Source organism: Pituophis catenifer, unplaced genomic scaffold (assembly GCF_029215685.1).
Source record: "Pituophis catenifer annectens isolate HBS135680 unplaced genomic scaffold, rPitCat1.0.hap2 SCAF_1, whole genome shotgun sequence".
NCBI lineage: Eukaryota > Metazoa > Chordata > Lepidosauria > Squamata > Colubridae > Pituophis > Pituophis catenifer.
This window is the reverse complement of record NW_027256881.1, coordinates 55,333,480-55,359,680: the sequence shown is the minus strand read 5'-3', so window position 1 is coordinate 55,359,680 and position 26,201 is coordinate 55,333,480. Positions and strand designations below refer to the sequence as shown.

General features: G+C 39.2%; 1 protein-coding gene across 2 annotated transcripts; it reads left to right on the top strand.

Moving 5' to 3' along the window:
* Positions 1-570: 570 nt before the first annotated feature.
* On the top strand, positions 571-25,863 carry FOSL2 (FOS like 2, AP-1 transcription factor subunit). 2 transcript variants are annotated; one of them, XM_070949739.1, is made up of 4 exons: positions 571-777; positions 19,250-19,504; positions 22,961-23,068; positions 25,354-25,863. In XM_070949739.1, exons 2-4 carry the CDS (start codon positions 19,265-19,267, stop codon positions 25,861-25,863), a joined length of 858 nt encoding a protein of 285 aa, XP_070805840.1. In that variant the 5' UTR covers positions 571-777; positions 19,250-19,264. The 2 variants fall into 2 exon arrangements, with proteins under 2 accessions (XP_070805840.1, XP_070805833.1); XM_070949732.1 differs by lacking the exon at positions 571-777 and adding an exon at positions 3,156-3,174.
* Positions 25,864-26,201: the final 338 nt, after the last annotated feature.

Genomic DNA, 26,201 nt, shown 5'->3' with positions numbered 1-26,201 from the left:
AATTTTGATACCTCCTCTCGGGGCAGCAGCACTTCTCCAGGGCATCCGGAAACTTACTCGAGCATCACAACTCAACAGGTAAGGGGCCAGCCCGAGCACCTTGGTCGCCAAGTTGCTCAAATCCGACATCGAGGCTCTCCTTTTACCAGGACACGTGTACTTTCTCCTCTCCTAAATTCATCCTTTCTCCCATTTGTGGTACCGTGACAGGAATCTGTCTTGGGGGGTGGGGGAAGCCGCTTTCTTTCATTTTACTTTAATGTGGCTTTGCGTGGTTCGGGTCGCTGTTATCATGCTGATTATTTATTATTTGCTTTTCTTCCCCCTCCTCAGCGCCTCTCCGTCGCACGCTTCTCTCCCCCCCCCGTCCCCGTCCCCGCGAGCGATCTGTGCCCCCTCCTTCCTCCGCGGCTGGCAGCAACTCCTTAATCAAATAGTAAAGTTCGCTAACCACACCCCAGTCCACCTCCTGTGTGCGCGCCTCGACCTCTCCCTCAGTCGGAGATTAGAGGGGAGCAGCGGGCGACGCGTCTCCTTTGGCCTCCAGTCCAATAGCCGCCTCTCAGCGCGCTCACACCTTAAAAGGAGGCGGAAACGGCCGCGGCTTTTCAAGAGTTGGGGCGGTTGCGGGCGGACAAGTCCTTGGAAGTGCAAGGCGGGAGAGAGAGAGAGAGAGAGAGAAAGAGCCCTTGGAAGTTTGTAGGCAGGAGACAGCCCGATCGGAGTGACAAGCCCAATGCGACCCTGAGCCACCGATTTGGGAGGCGCGCCGGCTAAGTAAGCGGGGTCGGGGGTCGGGCGGTCTTCTCCCTTGCCTTGTTTTCCTTTTCTTCCTAGGAAGAGAGAGCTTCGCGGTTGTCCGTGCGCTCGCGATCCCTTTGCTCGGACTCTTTTTTCAGTTCAGCAGAACCTGAACCCCGCTCGCCTTGGGAGGTCATGCTTTCCGCAGCTTGTGCTGGCCTCTGGTGGCGCCAAAGGCGACGAGGCAGAGGCGCGCGGTGGGGAGGGTGGGAGGTTGCTTTGGCTCTCTTGGCTTCGGGGGTCTCTTCTGGGAAAGGTTGTATCTTCGGTCCGTTCTCCCCACAGGAGATCAGTGTGTCTTGAGGTCCTCTAACGGGGAATCGGAGGGAAGGGGAGCCTTTCTGGGCGAGAGTCTAAAAATCCAGGGCGAAGAGAAAGCCTGAGCTGAGAGAGCCATAGGCGCCAGGTTAAAGGGTTGGGTGGGTACGGCGGTTGGCGGCATGTTTTTCTCGGAATAAAATGTCTAATTGGGAACAAAAGAGAGGAAACCATGAGTAGCCTTCTGGAACTATTAACACAGGTTTCCACTGGCGTGTAAACAGTATAAAAGGGGATATGTGGGCCTCGCTCTTCAATCATTGCCATTGGGAAAGAATGCCAAAATGTCTGGTACCTCAGCTGAAGGAGAGCCAAAGAAAGAACTCGGTTTCTTTTGTGGACTTTTAAGAGTGCAGAGGAGGAGATGAAGTCTGTCTTCAGGTTTATTCAGTAGAACCTCTTCCCCCCCCCCATCCTTCCTAAGTGAGCAGCTTGCAAACAGCAGGCTTAAATGTAGGTCTGGTCATCTATAATGTTACCTTGTCTTGTCTTGTTCCCTTATGGTATTTCCAAAAGTTCAGATATTGTGGTTGTGGGGTGAGATTCTACAGTGTAGAAAATAATTGGCTCTGGGGAAGGACCATAAGCATCGGGCACATTTTAAGAGAAAGTTATATGTGTTCTTAATAATTTGGAGAGGGCAGTAGGACTTGCACATTTACAAATGCCCACCAAGATAATTGGGGAAAGTCACAAAACTCCTCTATTTTACAAAACAGAAAATGTAGGTTACCTATGAACTTTACCTATGAAGGCAAGAAGGAATTCTGGACCTCTAAACACAAAATTTCTGCTTTGAGCTTCTACTTCAGTACCCATTTCACAGAGGGCAAATTGAGGAGATTTAGGCTGAGAGATAAATAACTTTGCCAAATGAATACAATGCAGAGGTGTGGTCTGAATGTCAAGTGCCAAAACACGTATCTGCCTGCACAAAGCACAACAAAATACTTTTTTTCACATAATGCAAACAGGTTATGTTTAAAGAAACACACAGATCATTATACTCCCACATAGAAGAAAATCTCAGACAAAAAGTACACCACACCAAAACATACAAATGAGCTAACATGCATCACATGATTATGTTGGAAACTGGTGCTTTGCTTTGCAACAAACTATTTCCCAGCAGAAAACTAATGTTTAAGTATATAAAAAAAGTAAAAATGATTTTAAAATTAGAAGGGGCAATGAAATGAGCCTTAATGCTTCTAAGGGGTACATCTGTGAGCCCAGTGGTACCCACATTAAAGGCTTATATAATGCCAGGGTAGTTGAGGCTCATCTGGACCCTTCTGAGACTTAATCATGGTAAAAGGTCATGTAAATGACAGAAACAGGGAATGAAGTCACTTGAAATGCATGTGACTTTATGGACAGATATATTTTCTTTATATGAGTTGATCATTCCTCTATTATCTCTAAGTTTCTTATTTAAAAAATACAACTTTAAGGAGAGAAAGGAAATTGTGAAAGGCACCAGTTCTTGGGAACAGTCCAGTTCTGTTCCCAGGAGAAGCCACAATGGGAATCTCCTTTGAACTGTTTCAGTTCCCAAGTTCCTTCAACTCAGATGAATTAACCTTATGAAATAATCGTTTTTAGGGTTTGGAAAAAATAAAACAAAAATAGAGATGTCTTCAGGGAATATGGCGCCAGCTCACATAACTGTCAGGGCAGAATTAAGGATTTGGAATGTGACTGTAATGCATTTGTAATACCATTGTGTGAATCTAGAAAAATGAAATCTACAATGTCCTCTAGAAAATTATTTCAAAGTTCCAAAGAAAGATACGTTATTTTCATTATATAGTAGTTGGCCTATAGGAAGGAGCCTGGCAAATTGTATGTGGGCAAAATTAGGCTGCAGTTTGGTAGTTTACAAAATTAGATATTTTTATCAACGGTTAATGTGCTGATTTTAGTTTTCAAAATTGGGAATAATGCATCTCTATTATTCTTGTGTTTATTAGTGTCTGAACTGATTTGTATCTAGGATGAAAAATATGAATCAAAAGTCATAAGAAGCGGGAAAAGATTGGTTATTTAATGAAGGTGGGTTTACAAAGATAATATACTTCTGCCTCGCTCTTTGGAAATAAGAAGTTCTCCCCTCCCTTTTCAAATACTAATCTTCAATTTTCCAAGATATTTTTAAAATGCAAAATGTTTCCTTAATATTTGTAATGGTTAGCATTTTTTACTGTGACACCCATCCCATTTATTTGTGCTTTATTTGGTAGAAGTAAATTTGCAGTAGACCGAATTTGCAGGGTTATGGAAGTAACTTCTTCAAATTTCCAAATAACCACATATCTCTTTCTGTGAATCTGAAATCAAATTGGTTTCTGATTCTAAGATTTCCTTTTTATCCTATTGTACAAATAGAATTTCCATATCATTTTTAGGATTCCAAGGAGGCTGCAATACTTTGTGTTTGAAAAGGTAGAAATTACAACTCTTATCAGAATAAGCTTGATTGAAATAATTACATTTACTTTCCAAAATGGGTTCAATGTTAGTATCATTAGCTTGATTTTTAATTTACTTTAACTCAGGTTGTTGAACTAGATATTATACGCACAAAGCAAAATGGCTTTTTCCATTGAAAGCCTAGATTCAATGGATTCTAAATTTAAAATCTGATATGGAATTACATATTCGTTTTTTAATTTCAGCATGTTAATGATGGCAGACGTTTTGTATGTTTTTGTAAATGCAGTTCAGCACTTTCTTTATAATCCCATCTAATAAATGGCCAGACTACAGGCCCAATTTACTGAAAAAAACATTTTTGCAATGGATTGTAAATCATTTGTTACATCGAAAAAATGTAAGGCAAAAGAGATTTTTTTCCCCCTAAATTAGGCAGAGTGTATTACTGTCTTTGTTGTACTACTGCAAATTAGTGGAATCTGCAAGATGAATTGTACTTTTTAAATTATGGATTTTATTTCTCTCTTGTTTGTAGCTCTTCTCTTTTATTCTAGCTGGAATCATTTTCCCTTCCATGAACTCTGATGCTGTTTCATGAAGCAATTCCGTCTGTGCTAAAAATGCTGTTTAAATGATACAGTCATTTCCATAGGCAAAATGCAACCCCCCAACCCCCCATATCTCCTATCCTTTCAAAGGAGTCAATTCAAATGGGTTTCTACATTTTTTAAACAGTTTTTCCCAGAAGGAATTGGAATGTTCTTTTTTTGTATCTGCTTTATCTTCAGGCAAACAAGAGGGCAATTACTGTTTTCCTTTGGTATTCAGACATTCCTTGGCTTGTTGGTATTTATTGTTGATTGGGTTTTGACCTTCAAAATGCAAGTTCTTACAGGATCTGAGCACTCTGGCTACATTTTTGGGATACTTTTTTTTGGTCAGTGTCTGGTCTTGAATGATGTCGGAACTTAAAGAATGAGGAATATTTCCTGTTGGAACTGAAGTCTGATGGCCAGTTTATTCCCCGCCTTTTTTCTCTCAATTTGCATTTCTCTCTTTATTTCTCTCCCTGCCACCCCCACCTGCCTTTTCATCATAGGCAAAAATTATGGCTTCTCTGAAAGGCATTGCACAATCTCCTCAGTTACACAAACTTATGATATTTCATAACATGTTTACATCAGTTGTCTTTGCTTTCTTCCCCCCTTCCCCCATGGCTTTCTTATTACTTGTGCAGTAAAGCAGCAACATGGGGAATAAAGCATTATTTTAACTATAAGCTATAGGCGCTTTTGTTTTTATGCATAATTGCCCTGTGTTAAACTTTGCTAGTAATTCCAGTCTGCAAGACTCCATACATCAAAGAGTCCCTCCCCCCCTCCTCCCCTTTATTTTACCAGAAATGACTCTCTCTCTGCCCAGCTCCATAGCAAAGACACCTCTTTGGTGCCCTCTTTTGGCTAATCCAGATAGATTTCCAAAGATTTTAGATAATGGAAAGGAGTAATTTACACTAAGTATGTGGAATGGGTGAGTTGCTTGCTTCAAATATACAGCATATTAAAAAATACCCATGTGGTTCAAATTATTGCTTTCTCAGTATTTTTGGTAGATTTTTGTCTCAAAGTTTCATCCCTTCTTAAAAAACTTCACCTATATCTAAACTTACCCCTACACACTTTTGTAAAATTTGCTCTCTGGGACTGGAATTGTTTCAGGTGACTTTGATTTGTGGAGATCAGGATTGTGCTGTTTAACTGACTGGTCAAGTAGCCAACCAGCTCTCACCTTCTCATATACCCACTATCTGTTAGTAGTCTTTTCAATCTATTGGATGTGATGTAAGAAGCCCAATTGGCTTCAGCCTTCGACATCATGTCTATATGACCGTACCAGTATTTCTTATAAAATTTCAGCTGTAGAGTCGTCAACTTTACAGGTAGTCCTTGACTTACAACAGCTCATTTAGTGACTGTTCAAAGTTACAACGGCATTGAAAAAAGTGACTTATGACCGTTTTTCACAGTTATGACCTTTCCAGCATCCCCATGATCATGTCATCAAAATTCAGATGGTGGGCCACTGGTTTGTATTTATGACCGTTGCTGTGTCTCAAGATCATGTGATCATCTTTTGTGACATTCTGACAAGCAAAGTCAGTGAGGAAGCCAGATTCACTTAAATAACCAGGTTACTAATTTATCAACCGCAGTGATTCACTTAAACAACTGAGGCAAGAAAGGTCGTAAAATGGGGCATAATCCACTTTTAAAATGATTCACTTAACAGAAATTTGGGGCTCAACTGTGGTCATAAGTCGAGGACTACCTGAATTCACTACAACAGTACATGTTGTCCTTAATCTTAGCCAAAAGACCAAGAAGTTAAATCCTTTTTACAGAGGTCCTAAAATTCAATCTTGTTTTGTGCCTTCAGTGTTTGTTGACAGTTTATGATAATAGTAGTTCCATTCTAAGGGTGTGTTTTTTTAAAAGTGTGATGGAAATTTAATAAAGAAATGAAGAATAGCTTGGTCCAAAAAGGGTGTGGTGTATACACTGCTGTTATGTTCCAGATTAAATAAAGACATGGCAATCATGTCAGAAAAGCATGCATGTATGGTTTACGCCTGACAGTTCAAAGAGAATATGAGAATTTCTGCAATGTCTTTTGCTTTGATTCTTACTGATATTGCAGATTAAGCATAAATCTGAACTTCAACTGAAGAATGAAAATTTCATAAACTTCTTATTTTATATCAGCTGCCTGACAAGAGAAAAAAATGTATTAAATTCACTCTCCCTCATCTATCCCCAATTTCTTAATTCAGAGTGAGACATCTTGTCTTTGGGAACTTACTGCCTTTAAATTGCTGCACTCTTAAAGCAGTCTGTCATTTATGAAAACTATGCTATTATCACAAATTCACAGTACAGATAACTCTGCACATAATGGATGTATTTTGATATTTTACCCTGGAACCTATCTTGAAAATATCCTGCAAGGTTAAAACTCTGAACCAGAAATAGAATACTGAATCATAATAATTCAGATCAGATAACAATTTATCTTTCAGTTTATAAAACAGTAAAAAAGTTGAGATCCTGTAAACCATCACTGTAGTCGATGGTAGGCTGATCTTTTCAGTAAAAAAATATCAAATGTCGTGAAACAGTGAGAAGAATGGAGCAGATCAATTTCACCACGAGGCTGATGGACAACCTCAACCAAGTCGCTCATTTTCTGCTGAGTATCCTCATGGAGTTATAAAGGTAAAGGTTCCCATTGCACATATGTGCTAGTCGTTCCTGACTCTACAGGGCGGTGCTCATCTCCGTTTCAAAGCCAAAGAGCCAGCGCTGTCCGAAGATATCTCTGTGGTCATGTGGCCGGCAGGACTAAATGCCAAAAGCGCACAGAACGCTGTTACCTTCCCACCAAGGGTGGTCCCTATTTTTCTACTTGCATTTTTTACATGCTTTCGAACTGCTAGGTTGGCAGAAGCTGGGACAAGTAACGGGAGTTCACCCGATTACATGGCACTAGGGATTCAAACTGCTGAACTGCCAACCTTTCGATCGACAAGCTCAGTGTCTTATCCACTGAGCACCGTGTCCCATCATGGAGTTATAGTGTTGGTAAATAAAATAATGCTAAGAAGAGTAGCAGATTTGTGCAATAAGGATGTGCAGGTTCTTCTTATCTTGCCATTGGTTATATCTCTTATTAGGAGGAATGATCTCAAACATAGATGGTTACTTATCATGGTTGTTATTTCCAATATCAGAAGAATAGGGGGAGAGCCTTCTCTGTGGGGGCACCTACCGTCTGGAATGAGCTCCCCCCGGAGATACGGAGGATCCCGGATCTGCGCACCTTCCGCCGCGCTGTGAAGACCTTTTTATTCCATCAGGCGGGCTTGGCCTAATCTCTTCCCTTTTTTAAATATGTAAATTTTAATCTGTTTTTAAATTATCGGGGTGTTTTAATCTGTCTGGGCCAAAATGATTTAATTTGATTTTATCTGGTTTTTAAATTTTTTGTATCTATGTATTTTATTGTTTTTTATTGTTCACCGCCCTGAGTCCTTCGGGAGTAGGGCGGTATACAAATAAACTAAACTAAACTAAACTAAACTAAACTAAACTAAACTAAACTAAACTAAACTAAACTAAACTAAACTAAACTAAACTAAACTAATACTACATTATTTACTATGGGTGCATAGACTGGCTACTGTAAGACATAATATAGGATAAGGCAAATCTTATGGGAAATCCAGCACTATTTTTTCTTAAACCCACAAATGCACAATGGCTCTTCTTTGCTTTGAATTATGGAAGTCCACAATAACTTTCCATTTTTATTCTGGTCTGATAACTCTAGATTCACCTCTGAATGAAAAAGGTTAGCAGCTTGATGTTTAATAATTTAAATAGTTAACTTTTCCATCCTGCAAAAGATTACTCAAGAATATCCATCTGAGCCTGAAGTGTGCTTCACTGGAGGGGAAAAAAATCCTACTAAAATGTAAAAGAAAAAAAGGATTAGAAAGATTGTTTCTTTTCCTCTAGCCAGATATGTTGGGAATTAGCATGTATGAGCATGTACATAGAGAGATGCACATAACCAGTTTCAGATTAGTTAAGCAAACAAACGAACTTATAAGTCTCAAATAAATCCTGACTCAAAATCCTTCTGCTTTGTTGTAGGCTATTTTGTCTCTTCTGCTATTCCTATTTGTAAAGGAATGAGGCCATGACTGTAGTTGCCAAGAATATTGTATCTGAGCCACTTTGCTGATTTTTATTCCACAGTCATTTAGGAGATGTTTATTTCTGAGTACTCATATAAGTGACTTAGATGACCTGTATGATAGGAACCCCTCCCTTAACATCTGACATCATATAACATAATACAGGTAGTCCTCGACTTACAACAGTTCACTTAGTAACCGTTCAAAGTTACAACAGCAGTGAAACAAGTGACTTATGATATTTTTTCACACTTATGACCATTGCATCATCCCCAAGATCATGTGATCAAAATTCAGACGCTTGGCAACTGACTCATATTTATGATGGTTATAGAGTCCTGGGGTCAGGTGATCCCCCTTTTGCTACTTTCTTACAAAAAGTCAAAGGGGAAGCCAGATTCACTTAGTAACTCTCTTACTAAGTGAACAACTGCAGTGATTCACTTAACAACTGTGGCAAGAAAAGTCATAAAATTGGGTAAAAATCCCTTAACAGATGTTTCACTTAGCAACAGAAATTTGAGGCTCAATTGTGGTTGTAAGTTGAGGACTACCTATAGTGTTTCTTTGATAGCTCTTAATCACTGTTTCACTGTTGTCCAACTCAGTGTCATTCAGATAGGTTGTAATTAAGTAGAGTAAAAACACTCAAGTTCAGCTCTATCTCTGGTGACCAGGCATACCTATTCATGCTGTTAGCCTTGACAGTAGTGTGAAGATGATTTGTTATTGATTTCTTCTAGGATATTGTTTTGATTCTTCAGTAGAGTCTACAGCCTTGGCTCTATATAACCTCCAAGTCTTGACAAGTCCACTATAATCTTAAAATTCTCAACCAGTTGATTGGTTGGATAATCAAGATTTGATTGATTATGTAACATCATGTTGGTGCCAACTCTTAGCAGCCACATTTTTTTTAGAATTTTCGAATTTTGTACCCAACAACATTGTAACTGAGCTGTCTACCTGGTTACTGATTGTCCTCTTCTTCTCTTTCCTTCTACCTTTCCCAGTATTACAGCTTCTGTAGAGAGCCAGGTTCTCACATAATAGGATAGATAGAGCCTTGAGTGAGAACTTTGGCTTGATTTGTTTGATTGGATGGTTTTTCTTGATTATCCATGGTATTCTCAGCAGTCTCAAGTCCCAATCTACTGGAGTCCCGGTATATATGGACAACATCATGTTTTGTCGGGTTGCTTATTTCATTGTCTAAAGCATACATATCGAGATGCTAAAACAGCTTGTCTAGATTACTGTGTGTCAGAAATGTTCATGTTCTAGCATTTGTATAGTATGCCTCCTTAGCTCATGTGACATTAGCCATGATTTTATAATGTAACACTGAAGAACAGCATTTAACTCCTAAATATGCTCATTAGGGGGTTTTGAGGAGCATCTTCTTTGTTGATTACAGAGCGATGTTAGTTCAGAGAATAGCAAGACTGAGTATTTTAAGTTGAAATCCATTGTTAATACAGACTTCTGCTTTACATTGGAGCCTTTTTCTTCCTTTGTAAATCCTACCCCTGCCCCGCTTTTATTATTCCAGAGAATGTTAACCTTCCCAAGCAGGTTGTGAGGATGACGCCACTGACTTCTCTCCTTGTTCCCTTGCTCTCTTGTTTATGTTGCATCATTCTGGAAAATAAGTGTTTTTCTCATCACATACCTTCACAGTTAAGACTATTACCATCTTCACGAATTATCCTCAAGGCACAAATTCTGAATTGGTAGTTGACGTTAGTTGGATTCTGCAGGACAGATCTCCTGGTTTTGTTTAGTTCACTAGTTTATTTTACTTCCCTTAATGTCATTACATCAATCAAAACAGCGGGGATAATTTTCATATACTGCAAATACTTTTAGTTAATGGATTTAAAAACCCCATGCTGGGGCATGGTAAGTCTGTAAACCTAATCCAACAATTGTTGTATCCTTATTACAGAAAAGCAATCCTTTTCTTCTACTTTTTTTTTTCTCCTTCAGAGGCTGCCAGTTGTTTACTTTTTCCTCCATTGCCCCAGCTTTTGGTGCCAGCGAACGTTCAGACTTACTATGAAAACAAAACAAGGTGGACTAGTATGCCTTTAAATTTTTTATATATGCACACAAATACCTACACATTTTTGAAATAAATTATTATCTAGTGTCTTTTTAAAAGCTCCTACTTTGTTTTGTCTAGACAGAGGAAAAACCTGCAGGAAATTTTTTTCTGATATGAATCCCAAAACGCTTTTTATGGAGTATTATTAAAGTATAGGCACATAAATCTGCTTCAGCTGGAGGCATCTTTATATTCTGCTTTTAAAACCGTCTCCAGATCAGACATAGAGCAGCAGTACTTTAACTGGTACCAGGGCTTAAAATTCTATGCCATATTGATGGAACAGTGTCTGTGAAACAGCGTTTTCATTTTTATATTTATTTGCCAAGCTTGGAACTTAGGGTATCTTTTTAAAATGCTTTTAATGTTAGACTACAAATATTGTTATTATTGGTATTGTTAAGCTTTTTTAGAAGAAAAGAAAGATGTGACTGTATGAAATGCAACCATTCAATTTTTTACAAGAATAGTATGGAAGTTTTTGCTGTAGTTTTCTTTGGATGTTTTTGGACTTCCCAGTCCAGCATACAAACTTGTGATTTTCTAGTAGTTTCCTTCCTCAGTAGACTTAGTCCTACTTAATTTACAAGGTCAATGTCATTCATATACTTCCAGCAACATAAACTTTTTAGTTTTAAATATGAAATGGTTTGCTTAAGATCAGCCTACTTTTCGCCTTTTAAAGAGCCAGGGATGTTTTCTTAAAGACTGCTGAGTTTTGTCATTCTATGTGTCAGCCTTGACTTTTGAGTTACTATTTGGTATTCTGGGAAGATAAACAATTGAGTAGAATATGGCCGAATTTACACACTGGAATTCTAAGTTGTGTTAGAAAACACAACTTTTTCCTCATCTACTCCTCCATATTTCATGGATTATAACACAGGTCACAGAGTAAAGTTGTAATGAAGAAGGGAAAAGCACTCCCTGAGATTTAGATAAGAAAGAGTTCATAAAGCAGTCAATCTAGAATAGTGTTTTTTAACCTTGGCACGTTTAGAATGGGTGGACTTCAACCTCAGAATTCTGAGAGTTGAAATCTATCCATCTTAAACTTGCCAAGATTGAGGAACATTGACCTAGACCACTGTTGGCGAATCTTTTCAGCACAGAGTACTGAAACGGGAGTGCGTGAGTGTGCGCATGCCGGAAACCGTAAGAGCAGCCGCCCGGTGTGCATGTGCATGCCAGGTGACTGCTCTTACGGTTTCAGGCGCACATGCGCACGTGAAGATCAGGTGGCCAATGTGCATGCGTGCCCCGGAAACCAGAAGATCATCTTCCTGGTGTGTGCATGTGCACTACTAGGCAGCTGCTTTTCTGGTTTCCAGCATTCCCATTCCCCGGGAAGACCAGCTGGCTGGCACGCCGGAACCTGGAAGACCAATGGGCGATGGCTCGCATGCCTGGAGAGATGGCTCTGTGTGCCACTTCTGGCATGCGTGCCATAGGTTCGCCATCGCGGACCTAGACTGTGGGCAGAACCCATTAAAACCCAGGAAAACCAAACTCTAAGAAATCAACCAAGAATAATTCCCCCCTTCTCTCAGATCAGCTTCTGAAAAGGCAGGAGCCCAGCTCCATATATCCCTACTTTTTTCATCTTCTATCAGGAGAAGAGGGGGAATCTCTCAGCTGGCTTCTGCAGGCCCAGTTTTGAAATGAGGATTGAGAAACAGTCATCTATGGAAATGTGGAGCTAAAGGCAGATTAAAAGATATGTGTGTGAATGAATTGATGTATGTGAATTGTTCAGAGCTGTTTGTTCCTTTGTATTCTTAGTTGTATTTTGTTGTGTATTCTTGTGTCTGAATGTGTATTCATGCCTGGAAGAGACTGAGTTTAAATGATGAGATTTTCAATTTGATTTCTCATATTGTCTTCAATTCTTAATTAGTTCCTTAACTCTACGCAATAAATAATTTATCCGTTCTTCCTGAATCTATAGTCTTATTCTGACAGGGAATTTAGCCCACCAAGCATCCTAGCCACTCTTAACTATGGAGGCCCAGAGTAGGTGCAGATCTTAGTTGCTTCTTCCTACTAAAAACATAGAAAAAGATTATTTGTAAAGAGTGGGAATGTAAGTAACTATATACTTCCTACTTCCCCAAATCTGTGCGAAGGACTCCAGAAGACCATATCCCTTGGATATATGTGGTTACGAAAGTGGAAGATCAAAATGGAAGATTTTTTTTCTTTTATTGCTTTAGGTTGGGGTGTGGACCTTCTGCGGTCTTTTTTTTAAACCATCTTAAAAAATCTGCATGCAGGAATGCAAAAAATGGCAACATTGGTATTTATGGATTTAGTAATGTTCTGTAGCAACACCCAGAGTTTCTACCTGAAGACTGCATTGACATTAGAGATTTATATTGCTATTCTTCCTATATTTACCTAGGATTAAATGCCATTGAATTCAGTTGACAATTTTGTCATGTTTAATACGGATTTGCAAAACTCCATCATTCCACTTTAGCAATAGCAATAGCACTTAGACTTATATACCGCTTCATAGTGCTTTACAGCTCTCTCTAAGCGGTTTACAGAGTCAGCATATTGCCTCCAACAATCTTGGTCCTCATTTTACACATCTCAGAAGGATAGAAGGCTGAGTCAACCTTGAGCTGATCAGAATCAAACTCCTGGAGTGAGCGGTGAGTTAGCCTGCAATACTGCATTCTAACCACTGAGCCACTACGACTTTACTAAAATAATCCATCTTGTCACAGCAAAAACTGTATTTCTGCCCTGATTGACCTTCTTGGCGGGGTGGGGAGGGGGGCTCTGTCATGCAAAAGGCCCATTTGTCAGTCATAGCAAAACCATACATTATAGGTGTCCTGGCATATGAAAACAATACCTTTGTTTTTTAAATATTTAAAAAGTCAAATCCAAAGAATGATGTGATGATATTATTTTTTGGGTGACAACAAAACCTTGCCGTTTAATAATACAGCTGTCTCAGTTTGTTCATTTAAAGCAGGGGTCTCAAACTGGCGGCCCATGGGCTGGATGCACAGGCCATGCCCAGCCCAGCTCTGTGAAGGGGGGAAACGTCGCTTTATGTCACGTGATGGCAACGTGACGTGGCGAGTTAGACACTCGTGATTTATCTGCTATTAGTAACACAGGTGTTATCAAACTGCTACAATAATATACACAATATACTTGTGTAATCACTCTTCCATCACATGTTATCAGTAGTTTTAAAAAATTCTAATTTGTTTGTTTGGTTGCAACATTTTACTGCATTTTCAATCTTTCTGATGCTGCCTGTTTTCAGAAAGCTATATTTAGTTCTTTAGCTAGTTGCAGATCTTTCCTATTGCCTGTGGTAAACCATATTAGCACTAGAAGACTTTTGTACTTTCTCATTACTTGAGCAAGTTTTCACCAATCATTTTCCTTAACTCCCAAATATGGTAAATATATTTGCTTTCCTACAATATTATTTTGGTTTTTCTCTAATCAATTTTTTTGGTACACTTTTTTCAATGACTTTTTTTTACTTGAAAATCTGTGAAAATCTGTATCTGTGAAAATTTGGGCTGCTGATTTGCCAAATCTGATTTAACTTTTACTTTTTAAACATCCTTTTAACAGTATTACCCTTTCTAATGTGCCACTTGGGTATAATAAGATTTGAAATAGTAAGTTTCTCCCCTTTTCTTGAATATTACTACAATTATTTTGAACTAAACTTAAGTAAACAGTACTTCCAATCCAGCAGCAATAGCGTCAGCTGAAATAGAAATTGTTTTATCAACATAATAATACCTCAGAAGTAGCAATTTAGTTAAATATTTAAGCTCTGCAAATGCCTTGCCTTGTACATCTAACCACTGAAACTCCACTTCTTGCAATAACAGTTATAAAACTGGTCATATTTGCTATGAATTTGAATAAATGTGTAATCATCTAAAAAGTCTTTGTTCTGTGGACGATGCATTCCAACAATAGTTTCAGTTTTACTTTTATCAAATTTTATATTATGAGCAATGGGAATATAGTTCAGATTTATTTCTGTAAATTTGTTCAGAACGGGTTTTTTTATTTTGCTGTACTATTCTCTGATAAACTTCAAAAGTTGATGAAATATCAGATGTCAATATGTTAAAGTACACTTTAGCAAAGTAGGTAAAGAAAAGTGTTTTCTCAAAATATCCTTAGTCATATTCTTTCAACTGAATTAATTTGTTTGCTATTTGATTTTTCACATTTACTACAGGATTAACCTGTTGGTTCTGCAACTTGTGCTATTGTATCCAGCTTTTTCATCTGTTTGAGTTCTCCTTGGCTTTTAACATAAAGACATGTCTTTCTACAAGCACAAATAACCCATGGATTTCATTTAGTTGACTAGTAACTTGTAAACAACCCCGTACTTGAAATGCAGTTCATTTCTAATATCATCTTCATACCTAAAAACTCATTTGTGACACAAATTGTTAGCTGTAAAGGCCAGTGGAATTTTTTTATCTCTTTATTTGCAAATAATCTCACATCTTCCCACATACTTAATTCCTGCCCAAAGTAAATAAGCAATCATGCATTTGATTTTCTCCCAAAGATTTACTTTACAATTTAATTTACAGGAACAAGATCGTATAAACATTTATAAACAAGACGTGCATCTAAATAGTATCTCTTTTAAAGTTTATCACTTTATTCACATTCAATGAAACTAATCTATCCAAATCATTTGAAAAATGAAAGTTGTAGTTCCTGGATACAGTCGTCTTCCTAATAATCTTTTTTATAGTCCACAACATACAAATTTCTTTTATTTGCAACTTTTTACTCCTAGGTTTGCACTGAATGCTGTGTAGTATCTGTAAGGTGTTGGATAAGGAGCAGAGAGGTGAAGTTTCTACTCTACCCTTAGCTACAAGGAGGATAGAGTACCATATATACTGACTTGAGTTCCTGATTTAAAAACCAGAATAGATATCTGATAAATAAATACAAATGATTAAGCTCCCACATTTTCTACAATCTTCTTCCATATTCCAAGCAAGCCTGAATCCTGCAGTAAATATCACAGTTCTGAAAGTATTCTTAGCTCCTTTTTCTAACAGTGACATTTGAAATTATTTAGCTTTTAGTTTGTTTCACTAACTTAATATTTATAGCAGCGACAGCTTAGCTTTTCAGCACCGAGTGCTGAAACTGGAGCGCGCACATGCGTGCCAGAGCGCCGGAACCTGGAAGAGAGCAGCTGGCTGGTGCGTGTGTGCGCGGCAGCCAGCTGCTCTTCCGGATTCTGTTGTGTGCATGCGCACTGGCCAGCTGCTCTCTTCCGGGTTCTGGTGTGCAAATGCGCACCGGTCAGCTGTCCGGCACACATGCGCGCAGCAGAACCCAGAAGAGTAGCTGGTGACGGCATGCGTGCCCACAGAGTGGGCTCTGTGTGCCACCTCTGGCAGACGTGCCATAGGTTCGCCATCACGGATCTATAGTATTAAGTTGTTTTTGTATAGCCAAGAGTATACTTAATAGATTTACCTTTTTTTGCGCAGAAATATCTATTGTTTGTTCGCTTGTTTTTCTTTCTAGAGTTAATTTTCACTCTCTGGGTAAGTTGCTTGTGCTTTATTATCCTGTTTCCACAAACAAAATTCAGAAATTTGTGCTAATAACTTTTCAAAGAAACACTCAAGGATTGATTTTTTTTTCTTCCTCTTGATGAAACCACATGAAATATGTATGCATTCCATAAATAATCTCCTTTTTAAAAGTCAATAATGTGCTTCAAACGTAAGGATAAAAATTTGCAACTTTTGTTTACCCAATCCCTTGACAAACTGGAAGTGCTCAGTGGGTTTTTCCCCAGCAATACATAGAAACGTTTGAACTTTTCAGTCTTCTTATCTATTCTAACCACACCACACAAATCTTTGCTTTCATGTTTTCCAGTTTTCTGCAACACTTGAAACACCAACTTACCTGGAGGCTCCAGCCAATCTAATGAGTGCAGTCTATCCCAACCAGTTTCTGTCTTCGTATTATGTTAAAAAGTCACGTCTGAGTAATACGAAAATATTTCTTTAAATTGGCAGCAACAACTTATTTAATAACATTGCCCTATTTATTTGTGCTATGAGAATTCTGCTGTTAGTGACACAAGTGCCATCAGTTTGCTAAAATAATTTACACATTATGCTTAATATAACTCAAAAATAACGCAGTCGTTATGGAAGGGAGTGCTTCATGTAAGCACTTTGGAGAGGTTAGTCAAGGCAAGGCATCCCTAATGTGTAGGTTTCTGCTTGAGTGAATCGGTTTAATACAATTCAACTTTGTCCCTTTAATTGTTTTTTACATAGTATTTTTAAACTGCAATCCAAGAAGATCAATTAGTGCGTTTATTTCATATAAATTGTTGGCTAGTCATCTGCAAATTACAATGTATTCTGCCCAATGCTAAAGAGGAACCAAAAGCGTTTTTCAGTTTAACTGTCTGCTCTCACTTCTGGATTGTTTTAAAGAAATCATTGGCTACTCCAATGTATAGAATGAGAAATAGAAGTGTCTAATATTTAATGGGTCGAGAGATTTATGCTATATTGTTTGCCTTGCAAATAAATATTTAAAGTTTGTATATTTAAAAAGATTCATACAAAATAAAATCCACTCAAAGATGCTGATTTATATTAATAGAAAATATTTTTAATTTATTTTCATATCCTACTTAGTATTTAAATCAATACTGGGACCATAAAAAGCTTGCTCCAGTACACAGGTCAGTTCTTCAGGGTGTGGCAGAATAGGTAGATAATGGATGTCCTTCCTAATACTTTGGGATTAATTGGAACAAAGAACCACAGCAATGTTTGGAAGGATGAATTGCAACTTCTCCAATTATTAAAATATTACTCCTACATAACAATTGGAAATACTGTCTCAATATTTTTAATAATTTATATATTTGTATATGTAACTCAATAATGTATCTGTATGTTTTTATCACGTCTGAAGGTATAAAATTGTGTGTGTTAACATTACATAAAAATCAACTTTCAAAGAATAATTCCTCTTCGAACATCTTCTAGCTTAACTGTTGAAGCATCAAAAAAGTGTGTCGTAAGAGTTAGAGTTGAAGTTGGAAAAAGATACAATTGTACTGTACTTAAAATTGGGGAGCAGGAAAAGGGAAAACATACCAACAGAAGAAGAATTGATAAAAAAAAAGTCCTAGAATGTGCCGAGATGAACAAATTAACAAAAGAGCTCAAAGAAAAGGAAGATACGGAATATTATATAATCTGGAATAAATGGTATAAGTGGCTAGAGACTAGAAATAATGGATAATAAAAATAGGGGTGAATTTGAAAATGTAAAGAATGAATATGATAATGTATAGAATGTATAAAATCAATATGATTGTTAAGAAGTATAATGTAATTAAAAGAGAAAGGGACAAGAAGAAAATGAAATAGTATAAAGGGAATCGGGGGAGAATGTAAATATTAGAAGATGACCATCACAAAGTAGCTGTAAAAGAGTATGTATATATATATATATATATATATATATATATATATATATATATATATTTGTTTATGTTTATGTAAACATATATATATGTTTTGTGCTTGGTGTTGTCGTATTATGTTATAATAAATTGGGAAACAAATTCATTTACAGGTAGCCCTTAAACTTACAATCATAATTGAAACAGGAATTTCAGTCACCAACTGATGTAGTTGTTAAATGGGTCAAAAATATGATCAGATCTGATTTTATTACCATTTTTTACTATAGTCATTAAGTGAATGATCTGGTTAAGTGAATCCAGGTTCTCCAATTGACTTTGCTTGTAGGAGGCTGGCTGGAAAGCTTCCAAATTCAATAATGTGTTCACTTGAGACTGCACCCATTGTAAATGCAAGCCAACTGCCAAACGCCCAAATTGCAATCGCATGACCCAAGGGGATAGTACAGTGGTTGTAAGCTTAGAATGGGTCATAAGTCACTTTTCCAGGATCACTGTAACTTCAAGTGAAATTTGCATGAAATATCATTAGTTTTTTCCAGATAATATTCTTGTTCTTACAGTCTAGAAACTCTTACTTGTCTGGATAAGAATGTTCTGAAGAAAAATTAGGTCTGCTTATATGGGAAAATATAGCTTAAATTAGCAAGCACTAAGTTGAAAACAGAGCTCAGAACAAGAAAGCATACTATCATTTCAATTAACTAATATAAAACAAAATTTCACAATTATGCTGAAATCATGCAGCAATATGCAAGTATCTGCTATCTGATGGAAATCTTACCATATTTCTTGTAATTTTGTTGATCCTCAAGAATGAAGTATTTGCTAATTATTCTTCTAGTTGTACAAAGCATTTTCTTTAGATATTAATAGCAATAGCATTTAGACTTTTATACCGCTTCATACTGCTTTACAGCCCTCTCTAAGCAGTTTATAGAGTCAGCATATTGCCCCCAACAATCTGGGCCCTCATTTTACCCACCTCAGAAGGATGTAAGGCTGAGTCAACCTTGAGCCGGTGACACTCAAACTGTCAAACTGCTGGCAGCCGGTGGTCAGCAGAAGTAGCCTGCAATACTGCATTCTAACTACCGCGTCACCACAGCACTTAAGGTTGTGAATTAATCCCTGGCATCTCCAGTTAAAAGTATTTTTCAGAATACTCTATTCCAGATCATGTATAACTGCTTTCAGCAAGGATGCTCAGATGAATTAGATGCACATCATTTTCATTTGATGGAAAAGCAATGCATGTATTTGTCCTGGAGTTCTTTGGCATCCTGTGTTTTCATTTAAATAGGCTTCTGACTTGTCTCTCTGTGTCTTCTAGAAATTCCGGGTCGATATGCCAGGATCGAGCAACACATTTATTCCTACTCTCAACGCAATAACCACCAGCCAAGACCTACAGTGGATGGTTCAGCCCACCGTGATAACCTCCATGCCAAGTGCCTACTCTCGCTCGCATCCCTACAGCCACGCATTGCCCAACCTGTCTTCAGTTACTGGACACACAGCCCTACAAAGGCCTGGTGTTATTAAAACCATTGGGACCACTGTGGGCAGGAGGAGAAGAGATGAGCAGGTAGCTCCACTATTTAAAACAACTAATGGAATGGATTTGATATTGAATGTAACATCTTAAGCCTGTGCTTCAAAGTTGGTGGCAACTGACAATAGATTTATGCATTACCTGAATTAGCTTGAAGGAATACTGACTTCAGTATAAGCCACAGAATCTTGAATAACAAAGCTGGAAAGATTTGTAGAGTTAAGGTAGAAAGTTGACACCAATCAGGACTGATAGCTTTCAGCAAGCTAAATTATTAGCCCAATCTGATGTGATACCCCTGCTTAAGTTTTCATTTGTATCAATGTTTTAATAGTGTCTCCTTCAGTGATAGTTTCACTAGAACATGTGGATTCCAAAAGCATTGGAAAGGTTCACTCTCTCATTTTCATTGCAACTAAATTGTTGGTTGTAACTCATGTGTAAGGCTTAAGATAATACAAAATGCCATTCTTTGTTGTCTGGTGGACATCTATGCAGTAACTTCTCAAGTAAAGGGAATCCAAGAATCTTGTATTGCTGAATAATTATCAGGAATTCTGAGCAAAATGTAAATCGCTAAATAGATTACTAAAGCCAGGCTTATTGGTGCATGTCAACATTCAGCCAATATTGTTGTTGTTTATTTTGAATTTTTATTTTATTTTATACACAAACATTTAATACATCAGTCATCCCTCCTATGCGACATCTCAGTGTTTTCTCCGTGACTTCATCTTCTTTTTGTTGTTTCTTCTGTCTTCATTTTCACCAAATCTATTATAACATTTCTCCAAAAGTACAATATTCTAATTATACCATTTTTTTACATAGCTATTAATTTACTCATCTGTATCTCTTTTCTAACCAATGGTAAAATTGATCCCATATCTTCACCCAATATTGTTAAATGTTATTGGATTAGTATTTAACTTTTTAAAAACTTTTTGTATTTGGAGATTTACATAACTACGGTAAGAACCAAAGATCTAGGGAGATGGAAATATAATATGAGGTTGCTAGTTAAGGCAGCAGCCCTGTATTTCTCTCTAATGGGTAGCTCTGTCCTAAGAACATAAGGACAGTTCCCCTGGAAATGCCCAAAGCATGCCAAGCAGTCCTTCCCACAGTAGCCAACTGTATTCCTCTGGATAATCCATAAGAGGGCAAAAGGTAATAATAATCTCCTGCTCTTCCTGAGCAACTAATTTAGAGATAAATATATATCTGAACTTGAAGGTAACACATTACTCATTATACTATGGCATAATGTGGTTTCTATGCCTCTGGTTTAGTGTGTTGTGCAAACCCACCCATTATGGCATAAGGATATGTACAGAAACCAGGCCACAATGGCAAATTGAAACAATGTTTAAAATAAGGCCAGGCTTAGCACGATGGGTGAATGCTGTCCTAACTGCTACAGCTAGTCATTATCGAGAGCCAATGGGGTGCAGCGACGAAGTTGTTGGACTAGACGTCAGGCAATTCATATTCTAGTCAACCCTCAGCCACAGAAACTTAGTACTTACTTTGAGCCAGTTGCTCCCTCTCAGCCCAGCCTATCTCATAAACAGTCTGTAGTAGGGAAAATAGGAGAAAACACTGTGTCACCTTGAGCTCCTGAATGAAAAGTAAGATAGAAATCAAATAAACAATCAGTGGTGTTTTCTTTCATTGGTAGAGGCCCATTTTAAAGCCATTAAGGCTCAGGATTAGTGCGATTTCTTTTGATTATTTATTTATTTATTTACATAATTATTCACATAATTCTCAGTACAGTTGATGGCTATGAATGCTACGGTTCAAAGAATCTGGAACACGAGTAGATGGGTGCAGTGTTGCAATCAAAGCTCCGCCCCTTTGATTGCAACACTGCATCCATTTTCATATCTTGATTTCCCCTCTCACCTCCGCTGATCTGCAATGGATCTGGCTCAGGTGTAGGTTCTACTTACCTTTACTACCGGTTCGCTACGGGATCACACATGCTTGCTTTGCGCGCACACGCCTTGCTTCTGCGCATGCACAGATCGCTGATGATGACATCCGGCCTCCCACCGGTTTTACTACTGGTTCTTGCAAACCAGTCCGAACTGGGGGTGACCCACCACTGATCTGGCTGGACCTTACCTTGGTTATTCAGGAATAAGGAGAAGGATCAGAGAGTTAACAATGTAGCTGAGAATAGGATAAAACACTGGGCATGGGTGCCATTCAAGTATTTTGCATTGGGGTCATGTTTCTTATTTCCAATTTGTCGTTAGATTCAAGAAAGAAGTTGATTAGAATTAAATGCTTGACTAGAATAAGAAAACTTTTGGGTGGCTTAATTCCTTTTTCATTGTAGCAGATGGTTAACTATAGTTAGGATACTGAAGTGGTTTTGAGATAACTGTTATCTCTGCCACATGTGCAGGTGGGAGGAGAGGGCAGAGAAGTTACTAGAAATCTGAGTTTATCTACAGTCCCCCCCAAAAAGCATTGATTCTCCTCTCCAGGCTGTGTGTGGGCATAATGAAACACACTACACACCCTCCATGACATTTATCTCCTATTGCTTAAAGGCTGCCTGATGATGCAGGAAATGTAGGGTCTTATCTTAAAAAGTCAGAGGTAGGAGAGGAAAGAATGGAAAGGCAGCCCTTTTGATTTGATTAGGGTTATTCCAGTTTGTCCAGCCCCCTGGACCTTGGCTTCTGACCTTCCAGTTAATGACTGTTGTCCCGAGAAGAAGCACACAGATTTTTTTTCCTAAGAAAGAAAAACTTGCAACATCTTCCTATACTCTTACCTCACAAACCACCCACATTGCGAAACTACCGACAGACTTCTATCTTTGCATTCAGCCTTAATTGCAGATTCATTGTTTTCTTGCCCAATCTTCCTGTGGTTTCCCCACTCCTGTGCTCTTCCCCCACCTTGCTATCACTTTTTCTTTCTCCCCAGTGGCTCCAGTGCTGTGTTATATCAAAGCCCTGATAGTATCTTGATTTGAGAAGGAGTGTTTTCTCAGAGCCCCTGGATCCATATGAGGGAGCCTCAGTTCTGACACCCAGAATTGCATTGTTCAGCTAGTAACCTGATAGCTTTTGAAGTAACTGGTTTATCTTCACCAGTCTTCAGACCCTAATTGCTATCATCTTCCAGGCTAGTATAGTGTTTGTGGTTAAGTAGTTGGACAAGAACTGGGGGAGATCCATGTTCAAGTTCACCTTGAGTCATGGAAGTTCACTGGGTGACTTTGGGCCACTCACACATTCTCCACTCAAATCACCTTACAAAGCGGTTATTGTGGGAAAAATGGAGGGAGGGTAGCTTGTCGATAGATTGCCTTGAGCTCCTGAAGGGAAAGCAGAATATAAATCAGTTGAACAATACATGAAAAGTGAAAATTAAACCATGGGTTCATCAGTTGAATCATATTTCTCATTGATTCATCCCTCAAATTACCATCTTGAACTAATGTTTTGTTCATTTGCTTATCTACAGTTATCACCTGAAGAAGAAGAGAAGAGAAGAATTAGAAGAGAAAGGAACAAACTAGCAGCAGCAAAATGCCGTAACAGGCGCCGAGAGCTGACTGAGAAACTCCAGGCAGTATGTATTTTGCACAAATCTCCTCCTTTCTCGTTATGTCCTTTGTTTTTTGTAAGATAAAATGAAGAGTTGTTGAATTGAGCTCAACACACAGTGACTTCATGGACAAACGGTATCATTTTCTTGAAAACAATATTGATGTAGTTTACCACTGATGTCCATTCTAACCTATAGTCTTGGAATTTCTGAATAGCCTCCTGCCCAATTGCTAAAATAGGCCTGCCTCTGCACATGAGGCTGGATAACTTTGTAAATAGGGCATATAATATCCTGATTTTTTGTGACTACGTGATACAAGATCAACTAACACAGTGATAGCGAATCTATGGCATGCGTGCCACAGGTGGCACGCGGAACCATATCTGTGGGCATGCGAGCGTTGTCCTAGCTCAGCACGGATGTGTGCACTGGCCAGCTGATTTTTGGGCCTTCTGGAAGTTGGGAAATGAACCGTTTCTGGCCTCTGAAGGGTGGAGAAGGCTGTTTTTGCCCTCCCCAGGCTCCAAGAAAGCCTCTTAGAGCCTAGAGAGAGTGAAAAATGGGCCTTCTGGTCCCACTGAAAGTTGGGAAACGGGCCGTTTCTGGCCTCTGGGGGGTGGGAAAGGCCGTTTTCACACTTCCTAGGCTCTTAGAAAGCCTCTGGAGCCCGGGGAGGGCAAAAAACAGGCCTACTGGGCCCACTGGTAACCTTTTTGCCATCACATACCAAAAGCGGTAGGAACGCAAAGGGGTCGCATGCACATGCACGGGTGGGGCATTGAATTATGGGTGTGGGCACACGCATGCGCACAACCTCCCCGTGCTCCCCCCGCTTTTGGCACGCAATGGCAAAAAGGTTAGCCATCGCTGATCTAACATTTTATTATTTTTGTTTGGTATCATGACATTTTTAAAACTCTAAAGGCTTGCTGAATCACTGCTAAAGTTGAGAGCTGCCCCATGGAGATTCTTGCGATGGTTGGGAGGTTTTTGGCACATGGCGGAAATTTGGGGTGAAAAGAAAGCTTTATTACAGAGCTAAATGGTTCTTCAGAAGGTACATATCCGATGCCTGCATTAGGGGATAGGGAAAGTGCTGGGAATTGGTTAACAAAAGGATAAGAATAAAGTAATAAAGCTGAATATGTATGAATAGTGATCTTACCCACTTTTCCTCATTCTGCTTATATCAGATAATCATACAAATATGGTGGAGTAAACACTTAAAAATGTTAAAAAATGACCTAAGATTTTTTTTTAAAAAAAGCAAATGCCTATAGAGTATTTCTTTCTTCATGACTAGCAAAAGAACTACAATTATCTCAAACCTGTTTTGCATACATATCTTTTTGGAGATCATATTTTTGCTGCAAGAATGCATTTATACTCCGTTACAGGCAAATTGTGGTTGCATCTTTACTTGTAAGGCAAATGAGAGCATTAATCTTGCAATCATTCCAGTTTTTTACCTATTAAATTGATTCAAATTTATCAAAACAGCCAGTAGGTGTACATGGACAACATCCAGTCTTTGATAGATTCTTATGGTGACAGGTACTTAATTGTAAATAAACGAAGTAAATTTTGGGGAGGAGCTTAAATTTTGAATATGAATATCAGTGTAGTAAATTTTTGTCAGAAAATGTTTTGTGTTTTGGGTGTTTCAAACCTGCTTTCAGATCTCTATCTAGCCTTTAAATGGCCAGCCACCAGTCCTTAGACAAGTAATAGAATCACTCAGAGGCCCTAGTCCAGTGATGGCTAACCTTTTTGCCATTGTGTGCCAAAAACAGGGGGAACGTGGGGGGGTCACCCGCGTGCGTGCCCACACCCATGATTCAATGTGCCCCACCCCCCGCTTATGCACACACGACCCCCCCGCTTTTGGCCCAGTGGGCCCGTTAGGCCTGTTTTTCACCCTCCCCAGGCTCCAGAGCCATTCTAGGAGCCTGGGGAGGGCAAAAATGGCCTTCCCCCCCTGGAGGCCCTCCAGAGACCGAAAACAGCCTGTTTCCCGATTTCCGGTGGGCCCAGAAGGCCCAAAAATCAGCTGGCGAGCAGGCACATGCATGCCGGAGCTGCGCTAGGGAAACGTTTGTGTGCCTACCGATATGGCTTCATGTGCCACCTGTGGCACGCGTGCCATAGGTTTGCCATCACGGACCTAGTCCATCCCCCTTACTGCTGCCAATACATATTCTGCTACAATTGCTAAAGTGAAGTAAAGCCTGTTTATCTTGAAATCCCTTCTTGGAATGCTAGTTGCTGTTCTTCTTGCTGACCATCTCTTTATCTTGGATCTACAGGAAACAGAGGAGCTGGAGGAGGAGAAATCAGTGCTTCAAAAAGAGATTGCTGATCTAGAGAAAGAGAAAGAGAGGCTGAAATTCATGTTAATGGCTCATAGCCCCATGTGCAAGATCAGCCCCGAGGGGCATCGAACCCCTCCACCTCATAGCCTCCAGGCCCTGAGGACTGGAATGAGTGGTCCTGTGGTGGTGAAGCAAGAGCCTGTGGAGGAAGAGATCCCCTCTTCCTCTTCAGATCCTGAAAAAGGGCAGAGATCTGTCATTAAGCCCATCAGCATTGTTGGGGGGTTTTATGGAGAAGAGCCACTCAACACACCTATTGTGGTGACTTCGACTCCTGCTGTTACCCCTGGAACATCCAACTTGGTCTTCACCTATCCCAGCGTGCTAGACCAGGATTCACCACTCTCCCCATCAGAATCCTGTTCCAAAGCTCATCGGAGGAGCAGCAGCAGTGGGGATCAGTCATCTGATTCCTTGAACTCTCCAACTCTACTGGCGCTGTAACCCTTTAGCCACCACTCCACCCAGTTACTGTTGGGGGGAAAAGCCCCACCTCAAGATCAGAGACAGCACAATGGCATTCGAGCACAAGGCCAACAAGAGCCAGGAAAGGAAATGTTGTTGCTCCAGATATTTCCTTAGACAGGAAGACTAGAACAAATGAAAGCTATATCAGTCTGGAGTTGGTAAGCAGCAGTCACAATCCCAAGACCCAACGGTGAGGGGTTTTCCCTCATTCACCAGTTACTGCAGTGGATGTGACCATCCATAAATTGCTAGCCGTTTTCCTGTTAGGCTGATGAATGGACTGTCTGACCTGGCTCCTTCTCCTGGACTAAGTA